General features: G+C 44.4%; 2 protein-coding genes across 2 annotated transcripts in view; one reads left to right on the top strand and one right to left on the bottom strand.

Annotated features, from left to right (window-relative positions):
• Window positions 1-6,559, top strand: part of NRAP (nebulin related anchoring protein) — a 53,502-nt gene extending 46,943 nt beyond the window's left edge. Inside the window, exons 36-42 of the mRNA XM_072871197.1 lie at window positions 773-877; window positions 1,564-1,662; window positions 1,779-1,883; window positions 3,440-3,547; window positions 4,211-4,522; window positions 4,775-4,927; window positions 6,192-6,559. Coding sequence (XP_072727298.1) covers window positions 773-877; window positions 1,564-1,662; window positions 1,779-1,883; window positions 3,440-3,547; window positions 4,211-4,522; window positions 4,775-4,927; window positions 6,192-6,293 — 984 coding nt within the window. The 3' untranslated portion in view covers window positions 6,294-6,559. The remainder of the gene's footprint in view (window positions 1-772; window positions 878-1,563; window positions 1,663-1,778; window positions 1,884-3,439; window positions 3,548-4,210; window positions 4,523-4,774; window positions 4,928-6,191) is intronic.
• A 1,331-nt stretch (window positions 6,560-7,890) lies between these two features.
• Window positions 7,891-22,022, bottom strand: HABP2 (hyaluronan binding protein 2). Its single transcript, XM_072871472.1, has 13 exons — window positions 21,950-22,022; window positions 20,965-21,021; window positions 16,646-16,768; window positions 15,405-15,515; window positions 14,832-14,948; window positions 14,330-14,449; window positions 13,136-13,307; window positions 12,601-12,695; window positions 12,170-12,416; window positions 11,139-11,281; window positions 10,633-10,767; window positions 8,985-9,130; window positions 7,891-8,085 (listed from the first exon to the last, which is right to left on the bottom strand). The coding sequence occupies exons 1-13, from the start codon at window positions 22,020-22,022 to the stop codon at window positions 7,891-7,893; spliced, it is 1,734 nt and encodes a 577-aa protein (XP_072727573.1).
• Window positions 22,023-25,017: the final 2,995 nt, after the last annotated feature.

Genomic DNA, 25,017 nt, shown 5'->3' with positions numbered 1-25,017 from the left:
CCTTAGGCCCTAACAGCATGTAGAGCTTGCCTACAAAGCAAGGACAGGAGAGGAGATGAGTAAGAACCTCAGCGCTTGGCTCTTTGCCTTTAGACCCACAGGTTAGGAATCCAGACAAATGTAAGGTGGTTTTGCCTGGTATCCTCACTATCTAGTAGAGTAATGTACAACACGCTTGAGCTAGCTGGCTGTTATGTCCTTTTGCACATAGGGAAAAAAACACAACCTGAAAAAATGGATGACTGTATTAAAGCCACACAGTGAGCCACCGTCACTCTGAAGGAGAAGTCAGAATTGTTGGGATTGTGGGTGCTTTACTGGCTTTCCCTTTTTATTGGGTCCTCCTTGTTTTCTTTGCTGGATTAGGAGGTAGAGCAAGCCTTTAATGTGAGTAAAGAAAGAGTAGTGTGTCCTCCTAGAAATGGGGTTAATGAGGAAGCATGCACCAGATAAAATAATTAGTATTCCTGACTTGAACTCACCTCAGAAAATTATTTCAAAAGGGGTTCTTTTACGCCCAGTACAAGCAGGTTATTACTTACTGCTTTGAGTCATACTAATTCACTTGTGGGGCCTTCTCTTGTAACTTGCATATGATACATTATTTAATTCCTGGTGGAATTAACAAATGCAAACAGTTTGGCTTTACGATGTGATATGTGCATGGCAAATGAAAAACCTCAAAATGTTAATATGAATCAGGGAGTCTTTTTAAAAAACCTTAATAGCTGTGGATACAAAACTGATAGCTAACGATTTTCATTTTTAACAGCACCGCTATAAATCAGACCTGAACTTCATGAAAGGAGTTGGTTGGATGGCTCTGAGATCTCCGCAGATAGAAAGTGTAAAGAAGGCTGGAGAGCTCATCAGCGAGGTAACTGATAAATCTTTCATGGGATAGCACGTCTGTAGGAATTGTTTACCATCAAGGCTCCTTGTTACATGACACTTACGAATGTAGCTTATCATTTCCTTTTGATGTGGAAGCCTGTTTATACAAGGTGTAAGTTACCAAGAAGCAGTACGGGAGATGCAAGTCCACTGTGTGACACCTGCTGAATATTTTCCATTCCGAATGAAACACAAGAGTATAAACAAAACAAGTAGCAATAAACAAATGCAGTAAACTCCATTATGAAATTCTAAGCAGGTGGTTATGGAAGTGATGTAGAAAGATACAGCATTGACAACCACACTGAAGGGGCATTTTCCTGCTCAGTGTCATGCATTAATGGAGAAAAATTATGAGCTGTCAAAAGCATAGTGTTTGAAAGCTTTTTGCATGTGAATTTTCAGTGGGAAGTCCTTCTTGCACACACACAAAAAAAGAACTTTGGTGCCTGGGCACCACAGCAACGATGCAGCAGCATCCCCATTCCCTAGCTGAAAGAGCAACTGAGACTAAAGCAGAACAGTATGTTTTTAATACTGTGGCTTCAGGAACATGGCTTTTTTGTTTTACTCCAGTTATCATACACTTAGAATTGTGATATATCATTAACAGAAACATCCTGTGTTTTTTTTCCTTTGTTTGTTCTTGTTGCCTCCTCCCCCTCTCAGATAAAGTACCGTCAGAAGCCAGAAAGTTTGAAGTTCACTGCTGTGGTTGACTCTCCAGATTTGATCCATGCTAAAAACAGCTACCTCCAGTGCAGTGATGTAGGTTTCATTTTACTATAAGTGATCTTAACTTTTGTTGTACTATAATGCATAAAAGAATTGATCTCAACATTGCTTCCGGTATCAGTTGCATTCAATGACTTTTGACTCCACAGAGACTGTACAAGGCTGGAGACTCCGAAGCCAGGCACAGGTATACCCTGCCTCCTGATCATCCAGATTTTATCCGAGCCCGCCAGAATGCACTTCACATCAGTGATGTAAGTAAGCCTTTTACTTTGGGGAGTTGACTTGGTAACTGTCATCAAGGAAAACAAACTTGCTTGGGAATGAAAAACTTTCATGTATATGTAGAAGCCAGGTTCTCTGAGCCTGACCAAAACTGAAAAAGCCAGAGGCTGTGGACAGCCAACATGTTGCTAGGTTTGGGCTGGAGGGATCAGGAAAAGTCTGTTGATTATTCTTTTGAGAATTGGTTCTGCTTTCTAGGGCAGGAAGCTATTAAGGATTTCAGTCCTTCAGTATAGGTATGGTTAGTTACAAATTTAAATCTACATTTGGATGAGGGAGGAGGGAGAATCCTCTTTCCTTGGCTATATAATCTGTCTTCATGAAGCTGCAACACTCTGTTGAACTGATGCCTTAGGCACAGTTGTCATCAACCCGGATGCAACTGAATCAGTGAGTGGAATTGGTTTAAAAGGATTTTGTTTCCACATTATCCCAGACAGAGGCACTCAGTCTGTTCCTAATCTACAGTTCCCTGATTAAATAGCTGTTGTCCTTAACTGTAGGGTCAGAGTGACCTTAGTTTATAAGAAGCTTTGAGTTCCTTGTTTGGTGATAGGTGCTCTGTAGGTGAAAGAAACAAATAGGATTTGTATTCTTTGAAGCGATAGAGGAAAAGGTAAAAAGGCAAAGGGGTATTGCACACAAATGAAAGATCAGACCTAGACCTGTTAGCAGGGCGAACAGTAGTGCTTGCATTGCTTCTATCCAGGCTGTCTTTCAGGATTTCTGGCCTCTCAGTTTACCGTCAAATTAAGCACCACCTAGCACTAAATTCACCAGTGAAACAGAAGAATATCTTTTGAAATGTGAAGTGGATTTTGTGCTTGTTTTCATATGGTCACAAACCCCAGAAAGGATGAATCAAAGTCTTACAGAAATCCAATGAATAAAATCAGAAAGGGACAACCAAAAGTGTCAGCTAAGGTACCATGGCTCTGTAGCAGGACCTGCAGACTGGAAGCTATTTTGAGAAAGCTACTAATGGAAGAAGAACCAAATCTAGAGCAATTTCTCTTCAGGATGTAAATGTATTTCACATCCTCAAAGTCACATTAAATATGTTAGCTGTTATTCCATATGAGTTAATGAAGCCACATGTGGCTGGGGATAGAGACAGGGATCAGTTGAAAAGCTTGAAATAACTGGTATTGAAATTATGATGCCACGAAACCCAAGACACTGCAAGAGGATGCATCAAAAGAGAGAATAAGGGCAATATCAATGCAATATTGATGTGACTGATGCATCACAGTTTCTAATAGAAATTAAATCACATCAAAACCAACCACATTCAAGTACAAAAGGAAACCCTGGTGGCACTTTTCAGTTGAGGCATTTTATCATTATGGTGAATAGAAAAGAAGTTGAAGTGCTATAGAACTGGATCAAAACCTGGGAGATGGTGCTGATGACTCTTGATACAAATAAACCCAGTAGGATAAAACATTTATTATTGCAGTTATGGGACTACGTTTAAGAAACTGCAGGGGGAAATGACTGTTTTGTTCTTTTCTTTTCAACACAGAAATTGTATAAAACATCTTGGGAACAGACAAGGGCATCTGGCTATGATTTTAGGATTGACGCCATCCCATTCCAGACAGCAAAGGCTTCAAGAGAGATTGCTAGTGATGTAAGAATTGTTCTGTTTCAAACGCTTCTCAACCCTCTTCCCATGCCACACCCACCCTGTAAAAACAGGTGAATTCTGACATAAGTGAACGTTGTTCTGGTTTGGAAAATTGGTGACCCAGTGAAACCAAATGCCGGTTAAGTGCAAAGATTTCCAACTAAAGGCTCCCATTAATAATGTCCAATACCAGGCTGCTCTGTTTCACTTCAAAGAGTTATTCTTGGGAAGGAAGCATATTATGATGTAGTTAAATAAAATAGCTACTAGGCTATGAATAGTTAAAGCATGGTCTAGAATAAAGTGGGTCACCTTTGAACACAGAAGACCACAGTTGGCAAGAAAGTTGAAGATGGAGGAGCTTCATTGCTTGAGCTGTGTATTGGGTGTGCCTAAGAGTGCAACAATAAGAGGACTTCTGGTTGCTTTTGAGAGATTAATATTTTGGGCTCCCTAAGTCTTTCTACCATTTTAAAAATTAGCACAAGGGGCATACTTCTAAAGTGTCTTGTTAGATTAGGAGATGTAGTTTGATATCAAACCAACCCTTGGTCTTTGTGCACTACAGGAAGCATTATTGATAGCTGGGGAGGGTAAGTTATTTCATAACAGAATTTGAAGGTAATCTGAATGTGAAAATGAGATTTTCCTCTGCACTTCCTGCAGTACAAATACAGAGAAGCCTTCCTGAGAGACAGAGGCCAGCAGATTGGATTCCTCAGTGCAAATGATGATCCCAAAATCAGGCATGTCCTCAGAGTGGGGAAACTCCAGAGTGACAACCAATACAGGAGTGGATATGCCCAAAACAGAGCACAGTTCCAGAGTCACCTCAACCAACCAGGATTCCTCCATGCTAAGAGAAGCCAGCAGCTTGCGAGCAATGTTAACTACAGGCAGCCTTTGCACCAATACACTTGTGATCCTGAGCAGCTAAATGTGAAGCATGCAAAGCAGGCCTACAAACTGCAGAGTGATGTAAGTATAGCTGAGTGACACTGTCATTCCAAGTGCTAGGAGCTGTCTCTGGCAATGTGCTTCGCAGACCTTACCTATCAACAAAATCACCTTATTGAAAGAACTACAATCTGTTTGCTGAAAATGAATAATTTGTTTATTATCAACTCTGTTGCTCTTTATATGCTCTTTCTTGAATAAGCAAGAAAGGGCACGTGGTTTGATTAGAGCCAAACAAAATAATACACACTGGTGAATGTTTCATTCTCTCAGGTAAAATACAAGTCTGACTTGAACTGGCTCAGAGGCATTGGCTGGACTCCCCCAGGTTCTCACAAAGTCGAAATGGCAAGAAGAGCTGCTGAGTTGGCGTACATTCGGGAAATGGGATTGCAGGGTGCTTCTGCTCAGTATGGACCTGGAGTTGTAAGTAGAGTAAACCGTTCTCACAAATCCCAACAGGTCTGCTCTCTAGAAGGCAGACAGGGACACATCCTGTTTAATGCTTTTGAATGCTCCCTGGAGTCTACAGTTCTCCCCATTATTTGAACAGAATAAATATACTGCCCTCACGAAGCTTTGTGGCTTTGTGTACACCTTAATTTGAAGGAACCTCTCAAGAGAATTCAGCACTGTCATGGCTGAGGAATTCCTGTAGGGACTAAGTGGTGCCACGGGATAGGATTTACTTATACTATGGGATATGTTTCCTTAACCTGTGGATGTTATCAGATCTCCAAGTGTCCTGGTACCTCCATCAAAAGCAGAAGTAGAGGTGGAAGGGACTCTCTGTACAACTCCCCTTCTCTTTTCCTAATTTCAGCAAGACACATCTGTGTTGCCGTGTAATCTCCACTGGCAACTGGCAGTTTGACAGACTCAGTGTAGACTCCTAACAGCATAATGTGTGCTGTAGGAGGCTCCCCAATACTGTGGGAGGCTTTTTGCAAAGGGGGAATGCTCCAGCATCCTCCATCTCTGTCCAGCCCAAGATGCAAGAAATTACAAGCTGGGATCTTCCAGGTTTTCCTTCTCCCTACCTCCACAGGGATGACTCCCAATCTGCAGTGTCCCAGCGCAAGAGAGCAGAAGTCCATACAGGGACTTTGTAGACCCTACAGTTAGGAAGCATTAAGTTACAATAAAAGAGAAGTTCTGCACTTTAAATACTTTTTTCATTTAAGTTTTAATTTTGGCAACAAGTCAAACAATAAGCCAGCCCAAGAGAAACAGGGCATAGCCATGATTTACATTCCCATCTGAAAAGTTACTCAGGAAATAAATTATAACTGCAGTTGAGGAATGCAGGCAGTGGGGCCTGCAGGCAATATCTTCTTAAGTCCTACATATGATAATGATCTGATGGTCCCAGGGAAATCCACAGGTGTGCAATCGACCTGGGACTCAGGTGTTTGCTGGTTTGCTCTTTACTTAGGGCTCCAATTAGAAATTAGGACTTGAGCACATTCAGTCCTTTGCTATGTGTAGTATCTAACTCACATGAATCGCTCCGTTTTTTGCACTTTTCCATTGTAGAGATTTGCTCAGTGCAGAGTAGTGATTCAGATTTTGCTCATTTGTTTGCCGGTTGAGCTAAGTTTTAATACACAAATATTTTTATAGAATAATTGTTAAAACCTTGTCCTGTCCACTGGCTGTCCTCACAATTTAGTTGTGTTTGATTTAACAGGACCAGTTGGAGAAAGAAGGATCTCAGCAGGTCCCAGTGAACCCTGATGCTTCAGAAATTCTGCAAGTCAAGAGAAGGAGAATGCAGCTGTATCAGAAGTAAACAGAAACATGACATAACACAAACAGATTTTCATCTTGTCCTGCAAATCCTGTAGCTTTTCCAGTTTTCTGGGAAGCACAATAGATGGCGTCTAAGAACTTTTTGTTTTAAAAGGCAACCTAAACATTACAATTTATAACATCTTTCTATTTTTGTGTGGATATTTTATCATTGTATGTATTACAGAATCTGATATTTATTTAAAGCTGTAAATGAAATTAGTACTAGATGACTGGCAGGCTCGGCTTTGTACTACAGATGAATTAACCTGATTGGTAGAATATATAATAATTTGTAATGAATAAATCAGATGAATCTTATTCCATACTTGTAATCTTTGGAGATTTTTATGTTCCTGGATTATCGGCACCATTGACCCAAGAGAATACAAAAGCATGATTCAGGTGGCTTAACAGATGAACAAGACAAAGGCCAGTGGAAGCAAAGTTATCATTCACTATCCAAGGGCATGCCTTTTAGCGGACATCAGAGAATTTGTTCTTGATTAACAGGATCTATTCAGATCACAATTAGTTCTTCAGTCTTTTTCAAATCTTCCAGCAAAAAATCAGAATTAGTTTGTTAGGAATTATGGCAATAGGGGTAGCTATTGATAGATCAGATAGCTGCTTAGAGAAGGTTGTAGACCCTGGAATTCAGATGAAGGCGACATTACTGTTTTGATGAATTGACTCTTTACAAACATGTCTATTCTTTATATCCTGATTTAATACCAATCCCCTGTTTTTCAAATTTCTGTATAGGGTTGCAGAATCATTTGATAAAATAATATACAATTCGACTTGCAAAACTTGTGAAAACCCAAGAATTATCCAATAGCTTTAGACCCATTTTTTAATGGTATTTAGTATCCCCTACATCTCACTGGTATGAACTGAAGTTAAGCCCATATATACCACTGTAGATCTGGAGCATAATAAGTAATTATGCTCTAATCAGGAATAAAGTGCATAATTCTAACAGTGATTTTTTTTTTTTGCTTTTTCAATCTGGAAAGCATCACATCACTGATGGAATTTGTGGTTATTTGCCCTACAGAAGTTCTTTTAAAAATAATTTCCCTGCCTGATCCTCCCTCCTCAGATAATTCCAATGGCCACAGTTTTGCAAACATAGGCACATGATGCTTTTAATGTATGTGAAAAATGGCACTGGCTTTAGGAGCACACACCAATAGCTTTGAGGTGTCAGGGTCTGATGAGTGCAGAAAAAACCCACCTTAGCCAGGGGCATGAGGGGAAGAGGGAAAGGGTGGCAGCAGCTGAGCCTGCAGAATTTTCAGGGCTTGAAAAGCAAAGCTGGAAACATTGGCAACTGCGACTGTGATGATTGATTTGAGGAAGAACTGGAGTTGCTTTACTTTCTGATCTGTTTTGCCTACAAAATGTGGGCTTATTTCAAAGCCCCCAACAGGAAAACTGTCACTGACATTCTAGAAAATGCTCTAAGGCTATTTTCAAGATGGTGATGAAGGATGCCCCATGTAGGCCATGAGGAAATATCAATAACGTTTTTGGTCAAAAAACGCATTTGGGGAAATTATAAAAATAATTAAATATCTGAAGCTTACCATTTGTCATTCCAAAGCTGTCTCCTGAGGAAGTGACCTTGACTCAGACTGAATTTTGGATTTAATCCAACTGAGAAATGTTGTCAACTGGGTATAAACTCCTGGCTTGTTTTTTAACCCGCACTCATAACCCCAGCTCACAAGGCCATATACATAGTAGGAGCCGTTTTCTACACAAGTTAGAGGGCCTCCGGAGTCTCCCTGATGAGAAAAAGCACACATGTTCAAAACATGAAGCAAAATGTTAACCAAAATAAGAATACTCCTCTCCCATCATAAGACTTTGAAGCTGTAATGATGTTTTTTCCTATTGGATCTACCATCAGATGCTGCTCAGTTCCTGGGTAGGCTTGCAGTTCTGGAATCAGGTCAAATGATACTATACTTTTTGGATGTAAGTTTTTGTTTGTTCAAGTCTGTGATGTATATCTGACAAGGTCACATGAAATTTCCCAGGCATGAAAGTACCAGGCATTCAGAACCTGAGCTCAGAAAGATAAATATGTGATCCTTGGCATAAATGAAAACACTGGATCTCTCCCACACCCAGCAAAATAACTTTATTCTGAGCTGATTCGTCTCATTTTTTGTTTCATTGGTGATTTCTATTGCAAAGTATGCTTGCAGTGGTAGTTTGCACCTCAGGAAACATTGTTCAAACTCTTCCCTATCTTACAACAGTATAAATATGAACGTGCTTCACGTTTGCACTAGCTGTAATGAAAAGAAATATCACTCCTGTCTTTTCCTGCAAGTCTTAGCTCTGATAGTGAAAATCAAATTAGAATTGGTGCTCACGGCAGAGGCCATAATAAAACTGAGAGAAAAAAGGCAAGTTTTCAGGTTATTATGACAAACTGCCTCAGAAGCCAGACTTTCCAGGCTAGTCTCTAGCTTCCATAGATCTGCCTGTGGCTGACAGTGACAACATTAGCTCTAGGGATATACATCTCAAACTGTGCTGAAGAAAGACGATGGCTGTTGAAATACACTGATGGGAGAAACAGACACATATGCAGCACACTGCCAAAGCTATTACGCTGCACAGCCTGACCATTTACACAAAAAATTAGTGTTCAAATACAGAAAAAGCAACAGACCTGACAAGAATCAGCTCGGGGTCTCTGAAGATTTCCTGCACAAAACATGCTTTCATCCAGTATGTGATCGTATGCTCTGGGTTCATTGCATGTCCTCTGCGAAATCAGCTTAACGTTGGCATCTAACAGCTGGCGGGATACTTCCTCTATGGAATGTGCACCAAAAAAATGGAGTCACCTTCCTCCCAATCCTGTTACATGTTGTCTTTGTTCAAAATAGGAGCTTGCTTGCCATTTGGATGGGAAGGGGGAAAAGCAGGGGGGAGACATGGGCTAGCCTGGGCAGAAAAGAAGTATCTGTCTGAAATGATAAGGGTTAGAGTTGGAGCCTGGAAGCTTCACTCGGGACACTGAGTTGTTGCCTGAACAAAAGCAAAGTCAGGTATTCAGAATTTGGTTCTGGTCAGCTCTACCCATGTAATCCTGCTTTTCAAAGGTGCTGGTTGTCTGCAGCTCCCACAGGTTCCAACGGGATTTCCAGCTGCTCAGCACTTCTCAGACTGGTGCCATTAGATGTTTTAACAGGCAGGCTAATGAAACAGATGAAAACTGAAAATCATACAATATTTAAGGGCAATGATTAATTATAGTGAATCTAAAGACATAACTTAACATCTAAAGGCAGTAGCCAGAGTTTCAAAGCACTGCATCTGTAGATAATTAAAGGTGGTTTATAAGTTTGGTTCTGCTTGAGTTTCAGGAAATATTCCATTTCTGCAGTGATTTCCTGAAATGCTAATAATAGCTCTGCTCAAAGAAGGAGCCAATCTAGTTTGAACACATACAGGGTACTTGATATTCTTTGTTGGGGGAAAAAAAATTCCCTATACCCTTTTTAAGAGAGACTTTTTATTTGGAACTTTTAAAAAATGTCCATTAAATTCTGTTGGTGCATTCTGATCAAATGAACACACTTGTCTCTTGTGGACTTCAATGGCAGTTACATCAGAAGGGAGAATTTGGTCCTATGTATCGTATCAGGCTGTATCAGTCACAAAGCGCTAGGACACCTACTGCAGCCTCAGTGACACATTTTCCTTCTGCTGCTTTACAGCAACACATCAATCAGAACATGAGAAAATGCATTTTTCAGAAAATTGCCATTATCTTTTTTAAGCATAGTAATTTCTCCCCTTAGGATTTACCGCGGGCAAGAAAGGTTTTGGATAGAGCTGGCTGAACTTGAAAAGCTTTGGATTTTTTTTTTATTTTTCAGTGCATCTGAAGATCCAGATGCTGCTTCTGAAAAGCTTTATCTGACCCAATGGGCTGGAAAACCATGTGAAAGTTCCTGTCTTTCTTGGTCCTGTCTTGAAACACACAAACTGTACAATAGCCTCTCTCTTGATACCTTCTTGCTTCTATTGCTGGCTTCAGATGAAACCATGACATGGTGTGTCAGATGGCAAGCAAAAAAAATGCGTCAGGGATTTTTTCAGAACTCTGAAAGGTTTGGTTGGTCTAGCCGTTGGAGATTTCTGCTAACGAGTAATTTCCATGGCAGGGTTTAGCTGTCCTTAGTTTTGAATTCCGTGTCTTGGTTTCACGAAGTTCCTAGCTTCACATTTGTGTCTGGCAATTGCTACTGAAAGTACCAGCCCACCTTGCCATGGAAGTATCCACCAAAATCCAGCTAGCCCATAAATACCTGTCTCTGTCATGCCCCATCCAGAAATGAAGCAGTCAGTCCCAACAGGAAAGGAGAAGGTAGGCAGACATGCTGTTTTCACATACTTCGTTTCCACTGCACAGTGACCATCAACTGGCTTCAATTTAAGTAGTGCTGGAGAGAAGATAATAAACAACAACAAAAAGTATTTGTAGCTAATTTTAATCCCTAGCCATCATTATAAGTCTGTGACCCAACCCTCTGCAAAGCTGCATATATCTGACATGCTATTTGCACTACATGCTGGACCTGCCCCTATTTTTCTACCTCCCCCCACCAGTCACTTCTGCCTGCCCCTCACAATTCACATCCCAAAGATTCAAATGGGTCTAACCTGTTTTAATATAATTAGGCCACAACTTGGCCTAATTATTTCCAGAATATAATCTCAATGGGAATTTTACATTGACTTTAGTTGGAGAGAGGTGCTTCGAACAACTGAGGTTGGAGGTGAGCCACATGAATATTCAATAAAAGGGATTTACCAATATCATTGTGTGGGACACCGTTCCTCTCTCTGTATTTGTAATGTACGATGATCTTCTCCACATCAAATATTTGCTCTTGCTGCTCTCTCTTCATGAGGTCTTGCTTTCCAAGGGCTACTTGGATAGTTTCTGCTGGTTGTCTGCAAGAAAAAAAGTAAATTACATGCAGACATTGTCTATCAGTGGTGGTGAAAACCTGAATCTTTAGTATCTGGAAGTCAAGATATTGCTTCCTCTTGTAGAGCATGGCCAACAGATTTCCTAAGATCGTTATAGGAGGGCTTAGTCAGGGAATCGGTGGTGTTGGACAATACATGTGCTCTTAACTTGTTGCAGTCATGAAATAAAATGATTTAAAGCTGCATGAATACTCTTCTTTGCATTTTGGGGTAGAGTACCAGTGTGCACACAGTCTGTTACTGTGGCTGTAATGATGAATACAATTGCAGTACAATTAGAGTACAACATGGGAGTACAATTGCTTGCCATTGTCTGGGCATACTTAAAATAATCTGTGCTGGAATGATCTCCAGTGCGTAATTTACTAATTTCCAAGGATAATGGTTTCCAACCCGTCCAACAAAAATGTTGAAGGAAATTTCATATTCTAAGCTAGCTGGCACATAAACAATTGAAAGCGAAAAACATATTTTGGCTGTTCTGGAGATCTTAATTATGATGCAGTATGTGATGTTGCTCATGGTATCCCAATATCCCCTGAGGTTTTCATGGAGTCCTTCTTTCATACATTGCAAAACTTTGTTACATTCCTCTTCTTTTCCTCTCACACAACTATTTTAGCTCATTTTAGGTGAGTGGGGGGTAAGTTTAATTTGTTATTGCAGCAAGCACCAATTTTAAGTACATGTATCTTTTCATGTATGTATTCATTTTTTCACATATGTTTTCCTTTCAATTTGATACCCAGAAATTGTTTGGATTGCAAATAATTTGGATTCCAAACTGTCTTTAATAACCATCCTGATTTTTATACGTTTATCTACCCTAGGCATAGGACATGCACCTACCCAATGCAGTGGGCAGCAGTAAGAACCCAGCATGTTTTAATTAGCACTCCACCACAGAAATGTCTGCTCCTTTTTGAAGTCTTTATCTGCAGAGATGCCATCCAGGGATGTTTGCCAGCTGTAGTCTTTGCTCCACCATAGATCCTCTTGAGTGGCCTTTGAATTTCTGGTTGTCCACACGTTTTGAACATTTCATTTGAGCCAGGTGACTGTGCTGGGCTGCCTCTCGGCTGTAGACTCTCTTCAGCTGTGTTGGAAGAGACAGAAAATGTATCATGAAGAGATAATATCTAGAGGAGTTAAGGTCTCTTAACTCTTGAGAGGACTCTCAACTCTTAACTCTAGAGGACTAAAGGAGTTAAGTAACAGGGGATCACCTGCTGCTCTGGACCACCTACACGCTGCCAAACAGCTCACTTCTAATTCTTTACCTGTTCCTGAGCAGGGCGAAATGTCACAGAAGTCCCATTCCACTTTGTGATTTTTTCTAAAGTAGCACCAGGGTTTTTCATCCTCATCGGGATTCCTGAAGGAAACAGTTGAAAGCACAAGCCAACAGGAATGGGGAAATCTCCGTGAAACCAGTGAAGGAGCTGAGGATGCTTAGGGGAGCAGCCTCATGCTCCCATATGAGAGCCAAACTTCCAAAGATACTCTTTCATAAGATTTGACAAAGAAGATGCCTGAGATAAGCGAGTGGGGCTTCTGCCATTTTACTACCCCCATACCTATCTTAACCCTAAGAAAAATGAGAGACTGATTCAGGGAAATAAGGGCTGCTTCTGAAAGCCTCACATCAATACAGTGACTTAGGGAATTCACCTCTAACATCCTGGTATTTTGTCAACAGGCAGTGTCTAGAAAGATGTGAGATCTTAACACCATCAGTTCACCAAATTCATGAACAGTTTGTCCTCAGTGCTCTCTTTGATATAGACCTCTACAGTTGCTGCTTTAAAATATTACCTGCAGAAGTTATGTTCACCAATGCCATAAGAGTTAGCATCCTCCATAAAGGCATTAATAGGGTAGCCCAAGAGAATGTGGGAATTCCAGTGCAGGCAGGTCTTGCCACCAGCTGCTTGGTTCACTTTTCCTCTGTACTCAGAGGAGGCCTCTTCATAACAATCATCCAGTCCTGCAGAAAGACAATGCTGATATGAAAATGACTTTTGTGTTTTTCCTTGCCCAAAGTGGTTCCTTTTCCTTCCCTTCCTTGCCCTATGTTCATTTTATGGAGGATCAGAAGGACCTACCAGGTCATGTAATGATATCCCTTATCCTACATAGGTCAGAAATAAGAGTAATGTCCCAAAATGTGTCCAGCTTGAAGCTTGATTGACATCAAATGCCTGAAATATCTTCGCATGGTACAGACCTAGCAGCTAAGAGGTGTTTTAATGTCAAAGCAGAATCTCTCCGTCAGTAACCTGGGCAAGAAATGGTATTGGCAGGATGAGGCAGAAGTGGGCACAGAGCTGCTATCATGCTAGGGCAATGAATGTGCCAAAAGGAAGGCTGTGGGGTTGTGAACCTAACCTGCAGGCAAGGTGGAGGAAAAGTCACCTGCAATGTGAAGCAGGTAGTGGTACCTGGAGTTTGAAGTGCAATCAACTTTTAAAAGAGAAGGAAACAAATCCTTCTCCTTGGAAACATGTGTGTGGTGTGGTGCCCATGGTGGTGCTGCAGAGGCAGAAGGCTCTTCATGCAGGCTGCAATAATCCCATGCCCTTGGCCAACCATCCATGTGTCAGTGGCTGTCCCCCCAGCCTGGGGAGTCACAGACAACTGGACATGAATCTTCACTACATCAGCTTTTGGGTGTTTAAGGAAACCCCGACATTCCTTCTCCACGGGACACATGCAACCTCTGGGAAACATGTGCTTGCTCATTATATGCCAATGAGACTGTGATGAAGCACACTTAGAAAACATCAGTATGGGAACTGTTTTGAGTCCTTTTGCTGATGGTGGCTGCAGATGGTGGCTGCTGTCGGTGTCAGCCTTTTCCTCCGACACTCTCCCGAGGATGCTGGTGCCCCAAGTGCAGTCAGGTGCTTGGTGCGATGATGGCATCAATCAGTCTGACTGCAGGGTGAAGCCAGCCCTTGGCTGTCTGGAGGCTTTGCCCTTACCCTCTCCCCTGGAGCTGTGACGTACCGATCTCACAGAATCTCCCTCTGAAAGGTTCGGGACACTTGCAGGTGAATTTCGATCTGATTCTGTGCCGTATGCAGATACCTCCATTTTTGCACGGGTTTGGTCTGCATGGTGAAGATGCTGTCAACGTGGAAAACACAGAACAGCCTTCTCACTGCTGAACCTTATACAGCCACTCATGCCCGATGGAAACTGGGGAGAGCTCCCACTTAGCCTGTTGGCTTCAAGATCTTATGAACTCTTGAAAAACACTTATCACTGGGGGTCTCACCAGTGAGTGAAGCACCACCCTGTAAATTAAGCATGACTCATCACTGGACCAGCCCCACAGATGGGAGCCGTAGCAGGCTCAGGCTGGATGACCAGGGCAGGACCACCCTCTGCGGTGGGCTGCATGAGATGTCCCACCGCTGACCTGGTGAGGCAACCTCGCTGTGCCATCCCCACCGCAATTCACTCAGTGCCTGTAAGCGTGAGCCTTTTCTGATGGGGCTGTGCTCACCTTGGTGGCAGTCAGGTATCTTGTAGGGGTGATTGCAGCTGCACTGAAAATAAGGTGGGGTTAATGTAATCAGGCAGTCTCCCCCGCTGCACCTCTTTTCCAAACACGTGTCCTTCACTGTGGAAAACAGAGACACGAGGTACTTCATCAGTGTTTGTGTGTGCACAAGAGCTGTGCCCTCGCAGGGATCATGGGAAAACATGCCTTCTCCTGACGCTCTGAGGAGGCTTTCATCTGTCCGGTGTGGACATGCGATTTCCCTTTTTGTTCACATTATCTATGGAAAAAATCTGCAGGACCGACAAACAGCTCACCACTACCCACATGGCAGGGGATATAGGAGTGCTTTCTGCACACCTAAAGTCTATTTTACTGGATACCACTTTAGGCAGACTTTGGTCTGGACAAGGAGCTAAGGGTGAGACCTATGAACACAACTGCAGTGGGCTGTCAAAACCCTCACCCCGGCAAACAGTGGTTTTATAAAGTCCTGTGATTGCTTCCATTGACAGAGCTGTTACAGTAACTTTAGTTGCCGAAATAAGGAGTGTAAGTTAACAAAAGAGCAATTACCTTTCTCACATGTAGTCCCAGCATACGGCTCAGGGCATATACAGATGAAGCTGTTTCCTCTGCTTTCACACCTACCGTTGTTCTTGCAGGGGTCGGCAGAGCATGGGTCTGCTAGGGTAAGGATGGAGATCTTTTAGTTTAACTTTCAGCTTCTCCACCTCCATCACCTGCTTTTTCTTCTCGCATTTTCTGATTGCAGAAGGCTGCCTTCCTGGCCACAGCATCCCGTGTAACAGTACCGCATTTACACATCAGCATATCAGCCACAGCAGCAGCTATGAATTGCTGCAGAGCCTATTGCAAGCTGTAACAGCTCGCAGCTTTGGGTCTGGAGCTCCTCAGCTCCTTTTGCCATGTCTACGATGGAGCTGTAATGGGGCAAGTCCCTTTCTTTGCTCAGGGCCAGATTTGCCTCTATGGCAGCGGCAGAAGCAGGTGCCTTAAGAGCCAGAGCTGGCCCTGGGCCCCTGCCTTCATGCACTTGGTGTGGAGGGGTCTGGATTTGGCATTGCCCTCGGTGCAATGTGGCACTAAATCTCCCCTGGAAAAGCCATCCACCACCATTATACTGTATAATACCCTGGGAGGCTATTACTGCACGGGAGCAGGCACCTGCCGAGAGTCACCTGGGTGCTGCTCCTTACACCGCGCTCAACCTCTCCACTACAGGCTGCCGGGAGCAATTTGTGCTGGGGACAGCCACATACCAGCTCTGCTTTCTTTGTACCAGGGGATAACCCAGGGGATGTTACAGCCAACTTCCCTGTCTCTTCTTTTGTGTTTCCTGAGCAATCTCAACGATCCTTTCCTGCTCTCCAGAAGTTTGGCAAAACAGAAAAAGAAAAGAGAAGAAAAAACCCTGCAACTGAGAAAAAAGAAAAGAAAAAAAGGAAACCTGCTCTACATTTGGTTCCCAGCATAAATACAGAACATATATATACCAGGAAAACAGCAATTACATCTTACAGTGTCTATAGACAAATAAGCCTGTGCTTTTTTGTAGTAGCAATCAGAAATGTTCTGCATGATCAGAATCCATCCTGTGAAACCCGGAGATAAAACACAGGCTCCTTACAAGAGAAATACAAAGGAGAACACTGCAAACAATCCTCCTAACTCATCCCTTTGATGCAGGCGTTTCGAGAGCAGGCTGGCAGCCGAGGCCTGCCACGCTCACGCTGCAAGCGCAGGGTTGGAATTTTTACCCCTTCCTCGCCTCCCTGCCCACTCCTCAGAGGTACCTCTTTGGGTATCACTGTAGCCAAAAAATGCCTCAAACCAGTCAGGGTCCTCCGAGGTCTGCTCCTGGAGGTCCTGCTCCGGTTGCATGTACTCATCGTAGTACCTGTAGCCGTTAGCCTCGTCTGCAGGGAGGGGTGAGAAGAGGGTGGAAGAACAGAGGAATTAAAAGTGCTAGAAGGAGAGAAGGTATGGAAGAAGTTATTCCCTGGGGTGGACAGTCCTTTTTTCCTTCAGCTCGTTTGGGATGTCAGTGGGTCTAGAGCTTGCACCATCTTGAGGACCAAAGGTGCCATTCAGCTCTTCCTTGGCGTGGGCAGAGCTCACCCAGCACCCAGCATGGCCATCCCCGAGCACCATTGGCCCCAGCTCTGCCCTCGCTGCTGCTCCTGGAGGGTGCTGGTGCCCCGGCTGCTCAGCCAGGATGCCCCGGAGGGGACACAGGCGGGGGGCTCTGCAGGCATGGACACGAGCCCCCGCTGCGGCACCACAGCCAGGGGAGATGCCGATGGCTGTTGCCAGCACGGTGAGAAAAGGAGATTTTGATTCCTACAAGAAGGGGTTTTCTTTGTCCAGCTGCTTCGATCACCAGCATCACCGCCCCTGCAGCGCGAGGCGAGACCTTCACTGGTGCGCGGGTGCCTGCTGCGCGTCGCGACACAGAAACCCATTTTGAGGGAAATCAGAGGGGAGCGAGGGCCCAAGGCACCTGCACACCTATGTGGCTCCCCATCCAGAAAACCCCTTTGGAGGAGCGAGCACCCGGCGCAGCAGACACGTGCCGAAAAGCCCGTCCTTGCCTCAGCGGAGCCTGCAGCCTGCCAGCAGCCAGCCTCCTCCCCGGGAGCCCAGCGCCGGCGGGACCCGCAGCTTTGCCAGCCTGCCTTTGGGGGGGCCGGTTGATTAAAGTGGGCCGGCAGCTCCTTGCACAGGTATGGCTGCTGCCGGTGGAAGCTACTCCAGTGTTTCAAAGACAAGCTATGGTAATGAGCAAAGCTAAGCTACGTACAGAGACATTTTAAAAAGCTCTCCCCTAGGGCCGGACTGATGGCCCCATGGATAATGCTCTGCCTTGAACTGATTATCGACTGCATTATCTTAGTTTTCTCTCCTCATTCATTCGTTTGCAGCCTTTATCTTTATTCTTTCTTTGCTTCTGGAAAAAAAAAATAAATTCTACTTTTGTACAATGGGTGTTTTATATTTCATATTAAAATAGAACCGTCTTTTTTTTCTTCTTTTTTTTTCCTACATGCCAACTCTCGTTTCTCACCAAAAAAAAAAAAAAAAAAGAGGAAAGTTTCACCTCATTTATTGCTATGTCAAGTCAAGACTCCTTTTCCTCAGCTCATTATTTCCACAGGAGCTGAGTCTCGACAGTGTGCAAGTGTTGCAGAAGTGTGTGCCTTGCTGAGGAAGAGAAGGATCTCGCTGGAAGATAAGGACGTTGTCTACAGTGAACAAGATTAAATGTAATGTGATGTAGTTAAGAAAGGAAAACAAAAAGAGGGCTTTGCCTGAAATGCAGCCTGCAAGCTCACTTTGTCGGATGGGAGATTTTGCAAGCGGACTTGAATTTGAGGGAATTGTCTGAAGCAGTCTGATTTTGTTTCCCCTGTTTATTTTCAAAATCTTAGTGGGGAACGTCGGCTTTTATTCCACAGATGCTTTAAAGAAGTATTCTGAGGGATGGGGTAGCTCTTTGTATAGAAAAGATATACCTGTTAAAATTTATGACGGATGAACAGGGGAGTTACGGCTGCCAAAGGCAGACTGCAAACACGCCCAGCATGCTTTACAGAGGCTGGTGAGGACTCTCTTGAGTTGACAGAGGAAAAACAAGTGCTCCGAATGAGCACAAATAGCTAAGCCATTGTAGAAGCATCTACGATTTTTAAACCAACTGCTCAGTGTAAGTATGGTGTTAAGAAATGACAATACTGTCACTTCATTTTGTTACATTGGCATCATTTCTTAGCAATGGATTAATTGTTTATTAACAACATTTATGAGATTACTTGTTGACCCATTATGGACTATTTTAAGTGCATCTCTGTGATAAAACCCAAGTTGGCCAAGATGCAATTCATGTTTTGCAGGACGTCTGCTTCTGGTGGCTCTGCGAGGTGGAGGAGCACAAACCCCTGTTTGCACTGACGGGGCAGATGACCCCCGGGCAGTTTTGGGACACCCGAGGCAGCACCCGTCAGCACTTTCAGGTGGCCAGGGCTGAGGTCGAGCGGGCGGCACCAAGCAATCCCTTATGGGCTGGCAATTACCATTAAGTGAATCTTTATGACCAAGCTGTGGAGTTAAGGACGCATGCGGAAAGGGCTCGGAAAACATCAGCAAACCCTTTTGGGTACCCTGGCCCCCCGTGTGAACAGTGGGAGTCGGGGAGCCGAGCTGCCTGTCCGGAAGACCAGCCAAGGTGATGTGAGAGTACAGCCGATCTCAGAAATCACCAGCGTCCCTGCTTTCTCCATCGTCATCCCTCTTTATGAAACTGTGAAACAGAAATAAATTCTACAGGTCATGTGAGTGATGATTCCCATCTCCCAGCTACTCCGTGTCCTCCTCAGCTGCACGAAGCAGCAAAAAACAAAGAACAGAAAACCCTGACTTGGGTACATGACATCAAACTAAAAGAAGTCTTCTTATTTATCATTGCTTCAACACTAAATAACTATTTGGCTTCCACATCTCTTATTTAAGAAGTGCTCCCATTCCATTTTTTTAATTATTCATAACAAGCCATAGGTTTAGTAAAGCAAAAACAACACTTTTTTTTATCTGAGCACATAATTAACGCACAAAGTCTGATACACTGGTTGATTTAAACGTATTACTAAATCAGAGTGTTCATTCTTTGTAAGTGCTGGAAAACCTTAACATGCTTAAAAAAAGCAGTGATCTGACATTTGTCACTGAAATGTGACTATTACATGAAATTAAATTAGACATCCTGCATGCAAATTTTCAAAGAATAACTTTCGTCTGTGTAGTACAAAAAAATCCCCCCATAATTGATAGGCAGAGATTGACTTTTAAAGCTTCAAATCAGCTTTGAGGTCTGGGTGATCTTTTAAACTGCTCAAGCTTTCATCTGCAGTTTTTCACATTGCCAAGAGCTGTCAATCAAGCGATGGATTTCTGATCAATATCCCCTTGTTCATTAGCTTACACAGACTCTCTGTTAAGGAGAGAACAGATATCCCAACGCCGGCAGTCACACTGTTTTCAAAACCTTCGCTGGATCGAGTCATGACTAATGTTCCGAGTGGAAAGTGATGCATTAGGATGCCATTGAGTGACCTGAATTGCGAGGTAACTTTGTTGGACTGCAGTTGTCAAGATGAGTGATGTGCAAAGTTAAAGTCTATTGCCAACACACATCAAGAGCGCCAGAAAGTACCCAGCATTTATTCAAGCTCTCTGAACCTCTGGGGATTGACTGAAATGTGGCCTAATTTAAGCAGGATGAGTTTTCCTGCCACCTTTCTAAACACTTTTTGTCTCCAGCTCTGAGAATAATGTAGTGTTATTTTTATGAGGCTGAAATCCTGACTGTATTTTAAACAACGAGATGTCCCCCATTTAATTCTGCAGAGACGAGACCTCATGGTATTTCCTCCTTTCCACAAGGGCTGTGGCTGGGAGTATCCACGGCTTTAGAAATAAATTGCAAAAGAAGTGAGAGCAGCAAGCCTTTCAAATAGCTTTGTGGCTGTTACTTAAAAGCAGCTTTGCAGTGCCTTTTCCTTAGAGGGACGGGTGCTGGGCGAAGGCGGCCAGTGATGGCTGGAGTGGGGATTCGCAGGAGGATGGGGAGATTGCAGGGTACAGTTGAGGGACAGAGGTAAGGACCATAAAGCACAGGGAGAGGGAATGAATTAAGAAATTGTGACAGATCCACCACTGAAAAGCAAATCAGATGGTTTGCACAAGGCTTGTGTGTAAAGCCTGAAGCCAGGTGCACAGCTCTGTGGTCAAATACTTGCAGAAGCTAAATACTGAGCTCAGACACATGAATGATTTGGAAATTTGTTTTCCACACACATCGTGTTAGAAGAGCAACATTGATTTGGGGAAAGAAGCAGTGCTGTACGAGCTACGAGGCTGTTGGACTCGCACGTTTGACCTGCAAGCCAAAATGCCACTGGAATGAACAGGAATGTGGCTGAATAATGAATGCATAGTAAAAGCCACACTCTTTTTCTGCAGGAAGAGGAGCAAAATTAATTTAATACTTTATTAGCTATAAATTATAAACTCAGATCTAAGAGCCACTGAAATCAAGAAAAGGCAGAGCAGGGCTTACCTGCAAAAATACTAGACTTAGCAATAAAACCATAATCCTCTATGTGGACCAAGCAGGCTGCAAAAGGATGTAAAAATCATCACACAATATCTACAGCTCCTCACACAACATTCATCACAGCTTTTTCTTATCAAAATCTTAATGCTACATAACTTCCAATGATTTTTACTTGCATGAGCTTGTAAATGCTTTTTGAACTTTCTTGTACTTTGGACAAAACCTTGCAGAAATAAGTTCCACAGTTGTGCCTAAGTTCCTTGTAAGCTGCAAGGGAAAGTTAGCCTTCATTTATTTGACCTTCAATTTGCATGCACAGATAGACTCTTTGCTTATCCTTCTGTGATGTTTGTAGCCCAGCACCATGACGTCTCCTCCAGCCCATGACCCACACTGTGTCACCCATGGGTCCCCAAAACTGTGTTGAGCACATGAGGCCACAGAGTAGCAGAAAAGTCCTGGCTTGGAACAGAGCTGTGAGTTGCAGGTGCAGTCTAGGAGTACCCCATGATCAGCTGCACATTGGTACTGCTGCTATGCCTGTTTTGGGCTCCAGTGTGCCAGACACGTTCCTGGCTGGGACCCGAAGCAGCGTTGTCTCCTGCACCGACACAGAGCACGGGTGGAGGTCTGAAAGTGCTCGCCATATTACTTGCCCAAAGTCAAACAGACTTTCTACTTGGTCACAGGCCTTACTTTAAGCTCAGCAAAGCTGTGCATGAAGTTAATAAAACTCAGTGCTGGGCACTAGTGAAGGCTCTTGAGGGACCAGGTCACCAGCCTCTCAGTTTTGCATGCAGAAGGTAAAATGAAATGGAAACCACTTACCATTCATCAGGTTGGCCAGGAAGAAGAAATGGGAAGCCTGCATGAGATAAAAAAGGGCAGAGAGTCAGTTTCTGGGGGGAAAAAAAGCCAGCACAGAGCTTGGTTTATGGCACAAAGTTTCTGTTTGCCCCAGTGCTGAACATCCAGATAAGCTCGTTACCCACTTTGGAGCTAACTGTGCTGGATTTTAAGAGCTCTTTCAAAAGATTATCAAAATGTCTTAAAAAGCCCATCGCTCCCAAGAACCTGTGTGGGAGCTCTGTCTTTTCTGAGCATCCAGCCCAAGCCGCAGGGCTGGTGTGCTTTGGGAAAAACTTGTCCTGAGTTAAATTGCCTTTTTGCTTATTAAGTGACTGCACACTGACTATTTGTCTAACTCCTCTGAGATACGGACAGAGGCCACTCTCCAGCCGGCTGCCAAAGCCGGAGGCTGGGACGTGCTTGGGCAGGGCAGAGCAGAGGTCAGGCAGCGCGGCACGGCCCGGGAGCCTGCGCCTGGTGCGGCCGGTGGGATCTGGACCTCTGAGCTGGAAGGCTGTCAACAACCTTTGGATGGAGGAGAACATTTCTGGCACTTCCCGTGAGGAAATGCCATGTGTCCGACCTCTGATGTGGGGCTCCAGCCTTTCCTGTTTGGCTCATGATCAAGGGCAAGTGACAAAAGGGAATAGAAGAAGGAAAACAGCTCTCAGCCTTTGAAGAGTGTGAGTGAGGCTTGTCTGAAAGGACATGCACCGACTCCACACCGGGACGCATCCCCTGTATGAAGATTTCAGCTCGCTTTCCCTCTTGCTCTAAATCCCAGCTGCGGACAGGATTACCTGCCTGTGAGGAGAATACGTGTGCTAACAGCGGGTGTAAAGAAGGAGATTTGGAGCTGCTGTTCTTCATCCCGCACATGATTTGTCAGAAGAAAACGTATTTCCAAACAATTTAACACTCATAATCAAGACTGTATACATACACACACACTCTCACATACGATTATTATGTGCACCTACGCATTGCTACAGATACAATTAACTCTAAATATATGCCCTGTTTAGTTGTGCATTATATATAGAGACGGTATATAGAAGAAAGACATTCTCAGCTAACACTGGTTGTGACTAAGAACGAATGAATCAGAAGCAATGAATAAGAAACAGGACAAAAAGACCCTCAGAATTCACATTTGCGAATATTATCTGGAATATATAAATGAGTTTTTGCTTCAGGCACATTTGCGTCCCTCTTGTGTTTGAGCCAGGGAGAACAGACACTCCAGCGCTCCCTTTCCCACTGACTTTAATGAGAGCGATGTCCCCTGAACCGCTCAGCGGAGCCCCTTTCCAGGTGCACTTAAGTGAGCCACACACATACATAACTAAATCCTTTGCAGCTGGAAGGACACACACACTCACACAATTGCCCCTCCTGAATGAGAGCAGAGATGATGGTAAATGAGAAGGTTGTAAAAGCTCTGCCCTTGGTGTATATGTTTCCTAAGTGCAGGTACTGGGTCTGTCAGATCCTTTGCCAGACCCTGGATGCAATGGAGACTGTAGAAGGGAAAGGTCTAATTGCTCCATTTACAATTAGTGGTAGTGTTCATCCATAAACCCAGACCAAAACAAACCCTGCAAGCGTACTCCTTTCTTTTGGAGGAATAGAGGAAACAAAAAACAAGGAAGCAGCAATGGGAGCAGGATGAAGCAAGCAAGAAACATTTCAACTCCCTCCCCAGCTCTCTGCGGTGCCCTGTTGTGCTGTTTGCCTGATGGGGTGGGAAAGGGTTTAGGGGCAGAAGGGTTTGACTTCAGTGAGGTTGCCCCTGCACTTGGGGCAGCCCTTGGCACCACACAGGAATGCCAGAGGGGTTCAGCCTGGCCTGAACGAGGTGCAGGACGTGACTGCATCATGCTCTTCTGTGCTTCAGTTTCCCCCAGCTGTACAGCAGCGATGATAGTCTCACAGCGCCCAAGGGGGTGGCTCGCACACCAGGAAAAGAAGAAAGAGGAGAGACCTAGCACTTTGCTACACTACTTTCTTTTCCAGGTTACCCACCTGCCCCTCCTGTCCAAGCACTTCTCCATGGGCAGAGCTGACTGCAAAAGGGCAGATACCCTAAGGTCCCTCTTGCAATAAACTGGTGCCCTAGAAAATGTGCAGGTTTCCAGTAACACCCTTCAGAGCAGGCAGTGGCTTGTACTCTAGGGTGGCTGAGTCCCAGATTTTGATTCCTGCTTTTGGATGAAAGCCTCTATCTGCTGCCACAGTACCAATGTCACTGGGAACAAAAGCTCCTGGAGCACCCGGCACGGAGTCCAAGAGTTAAACCCAATCTTTACTGTAAGGCTCCGGTGTCCTGTTTTGTCCTGGAGCTGCCCCACATCGTGCGCCTGTCCCAGGCTGCAGCAGCAGAGCCACAGGGGACAAAACCCCAGGCAGAGCTGACCTCTCGGCGTGGAGACTTTTCTCCTCCCTTCTGAGGTCCGCTGGAGCACTCACCAGACCACACTGCTTTTGAAGCATTTTCCCTCCCGCTAGCCAGCACAGGGCCAAATTTTAGCCTTTTGGCTCCCTGCATGAAGCTTTCCATGGTGGTGTGCAGCAGAGGAGGGAGAAGCGCTCGCCTCCTTCCCTCCTGCCTGCTTGAGCTCGCCCTTTCCTCCATGCCATGAGGGGATGCGGGATGCGGGATGTGGGATGCAGGATGCGGGATGCAGGATGCGGGATGCGGGATGCGGGATGCGGGATGTGGGATGCAGGATGCGGGATGCAGGATGCGGGATGCGGGATGTGGGATGCAGGATGTGGGATGTGGGATGCGGGATGTGGGATGCAGAAGGAGGCTGTCAGGAGGGGGGCACAGGTTGGGGGCTGCAGGGTGGGGGGTCCAGGAGGGGGTGCAGGAGGGGGTGCAGGCAGGGGCAGTGAAGGCAGGGCCTCCCGCCTGCCGTGCTGTATTTGCTCATGGCCAGCAGAGGAGGATCTTGTCCTTCCGACGAGGTGCAATACTGAGCCCAACCAGGAGCAGGATTCAAACAAAAGGGAGGGGAGAGAAGAAATTAGACTGTGGGGCTGGTTTCACCAAACAGTCTCCTTGCTGCAGCTCGACACTGATACTTTGTGTGCTCTCTCAAGAGGGAATAAAATCACTGGATCCTGTTCGTAGCAGGTCCGCAGAGACGGGGGACAAAGCTGGAAGAATTTGCAGAGAGCAATTTTAAATTTTATTACTTTAGG

The sequence above is a fragment of the Ciconia boyciana genome, chromosome 8, assembly GCF_034638445.1.
Source record: "Ciconia boyciana chromosome 8, ASM3463844v1, whole genome shotgun sequence".
Taxonomy (NCBI): Eukaryota; Metazoa; Chordata; class Aves; order Ciconiiformes; family Ciconiidae; genus Ciconia; species Ciconia boyciana.
This window is presented reverse-complemented; position numbering and strand designations above follow the sequence as displayed.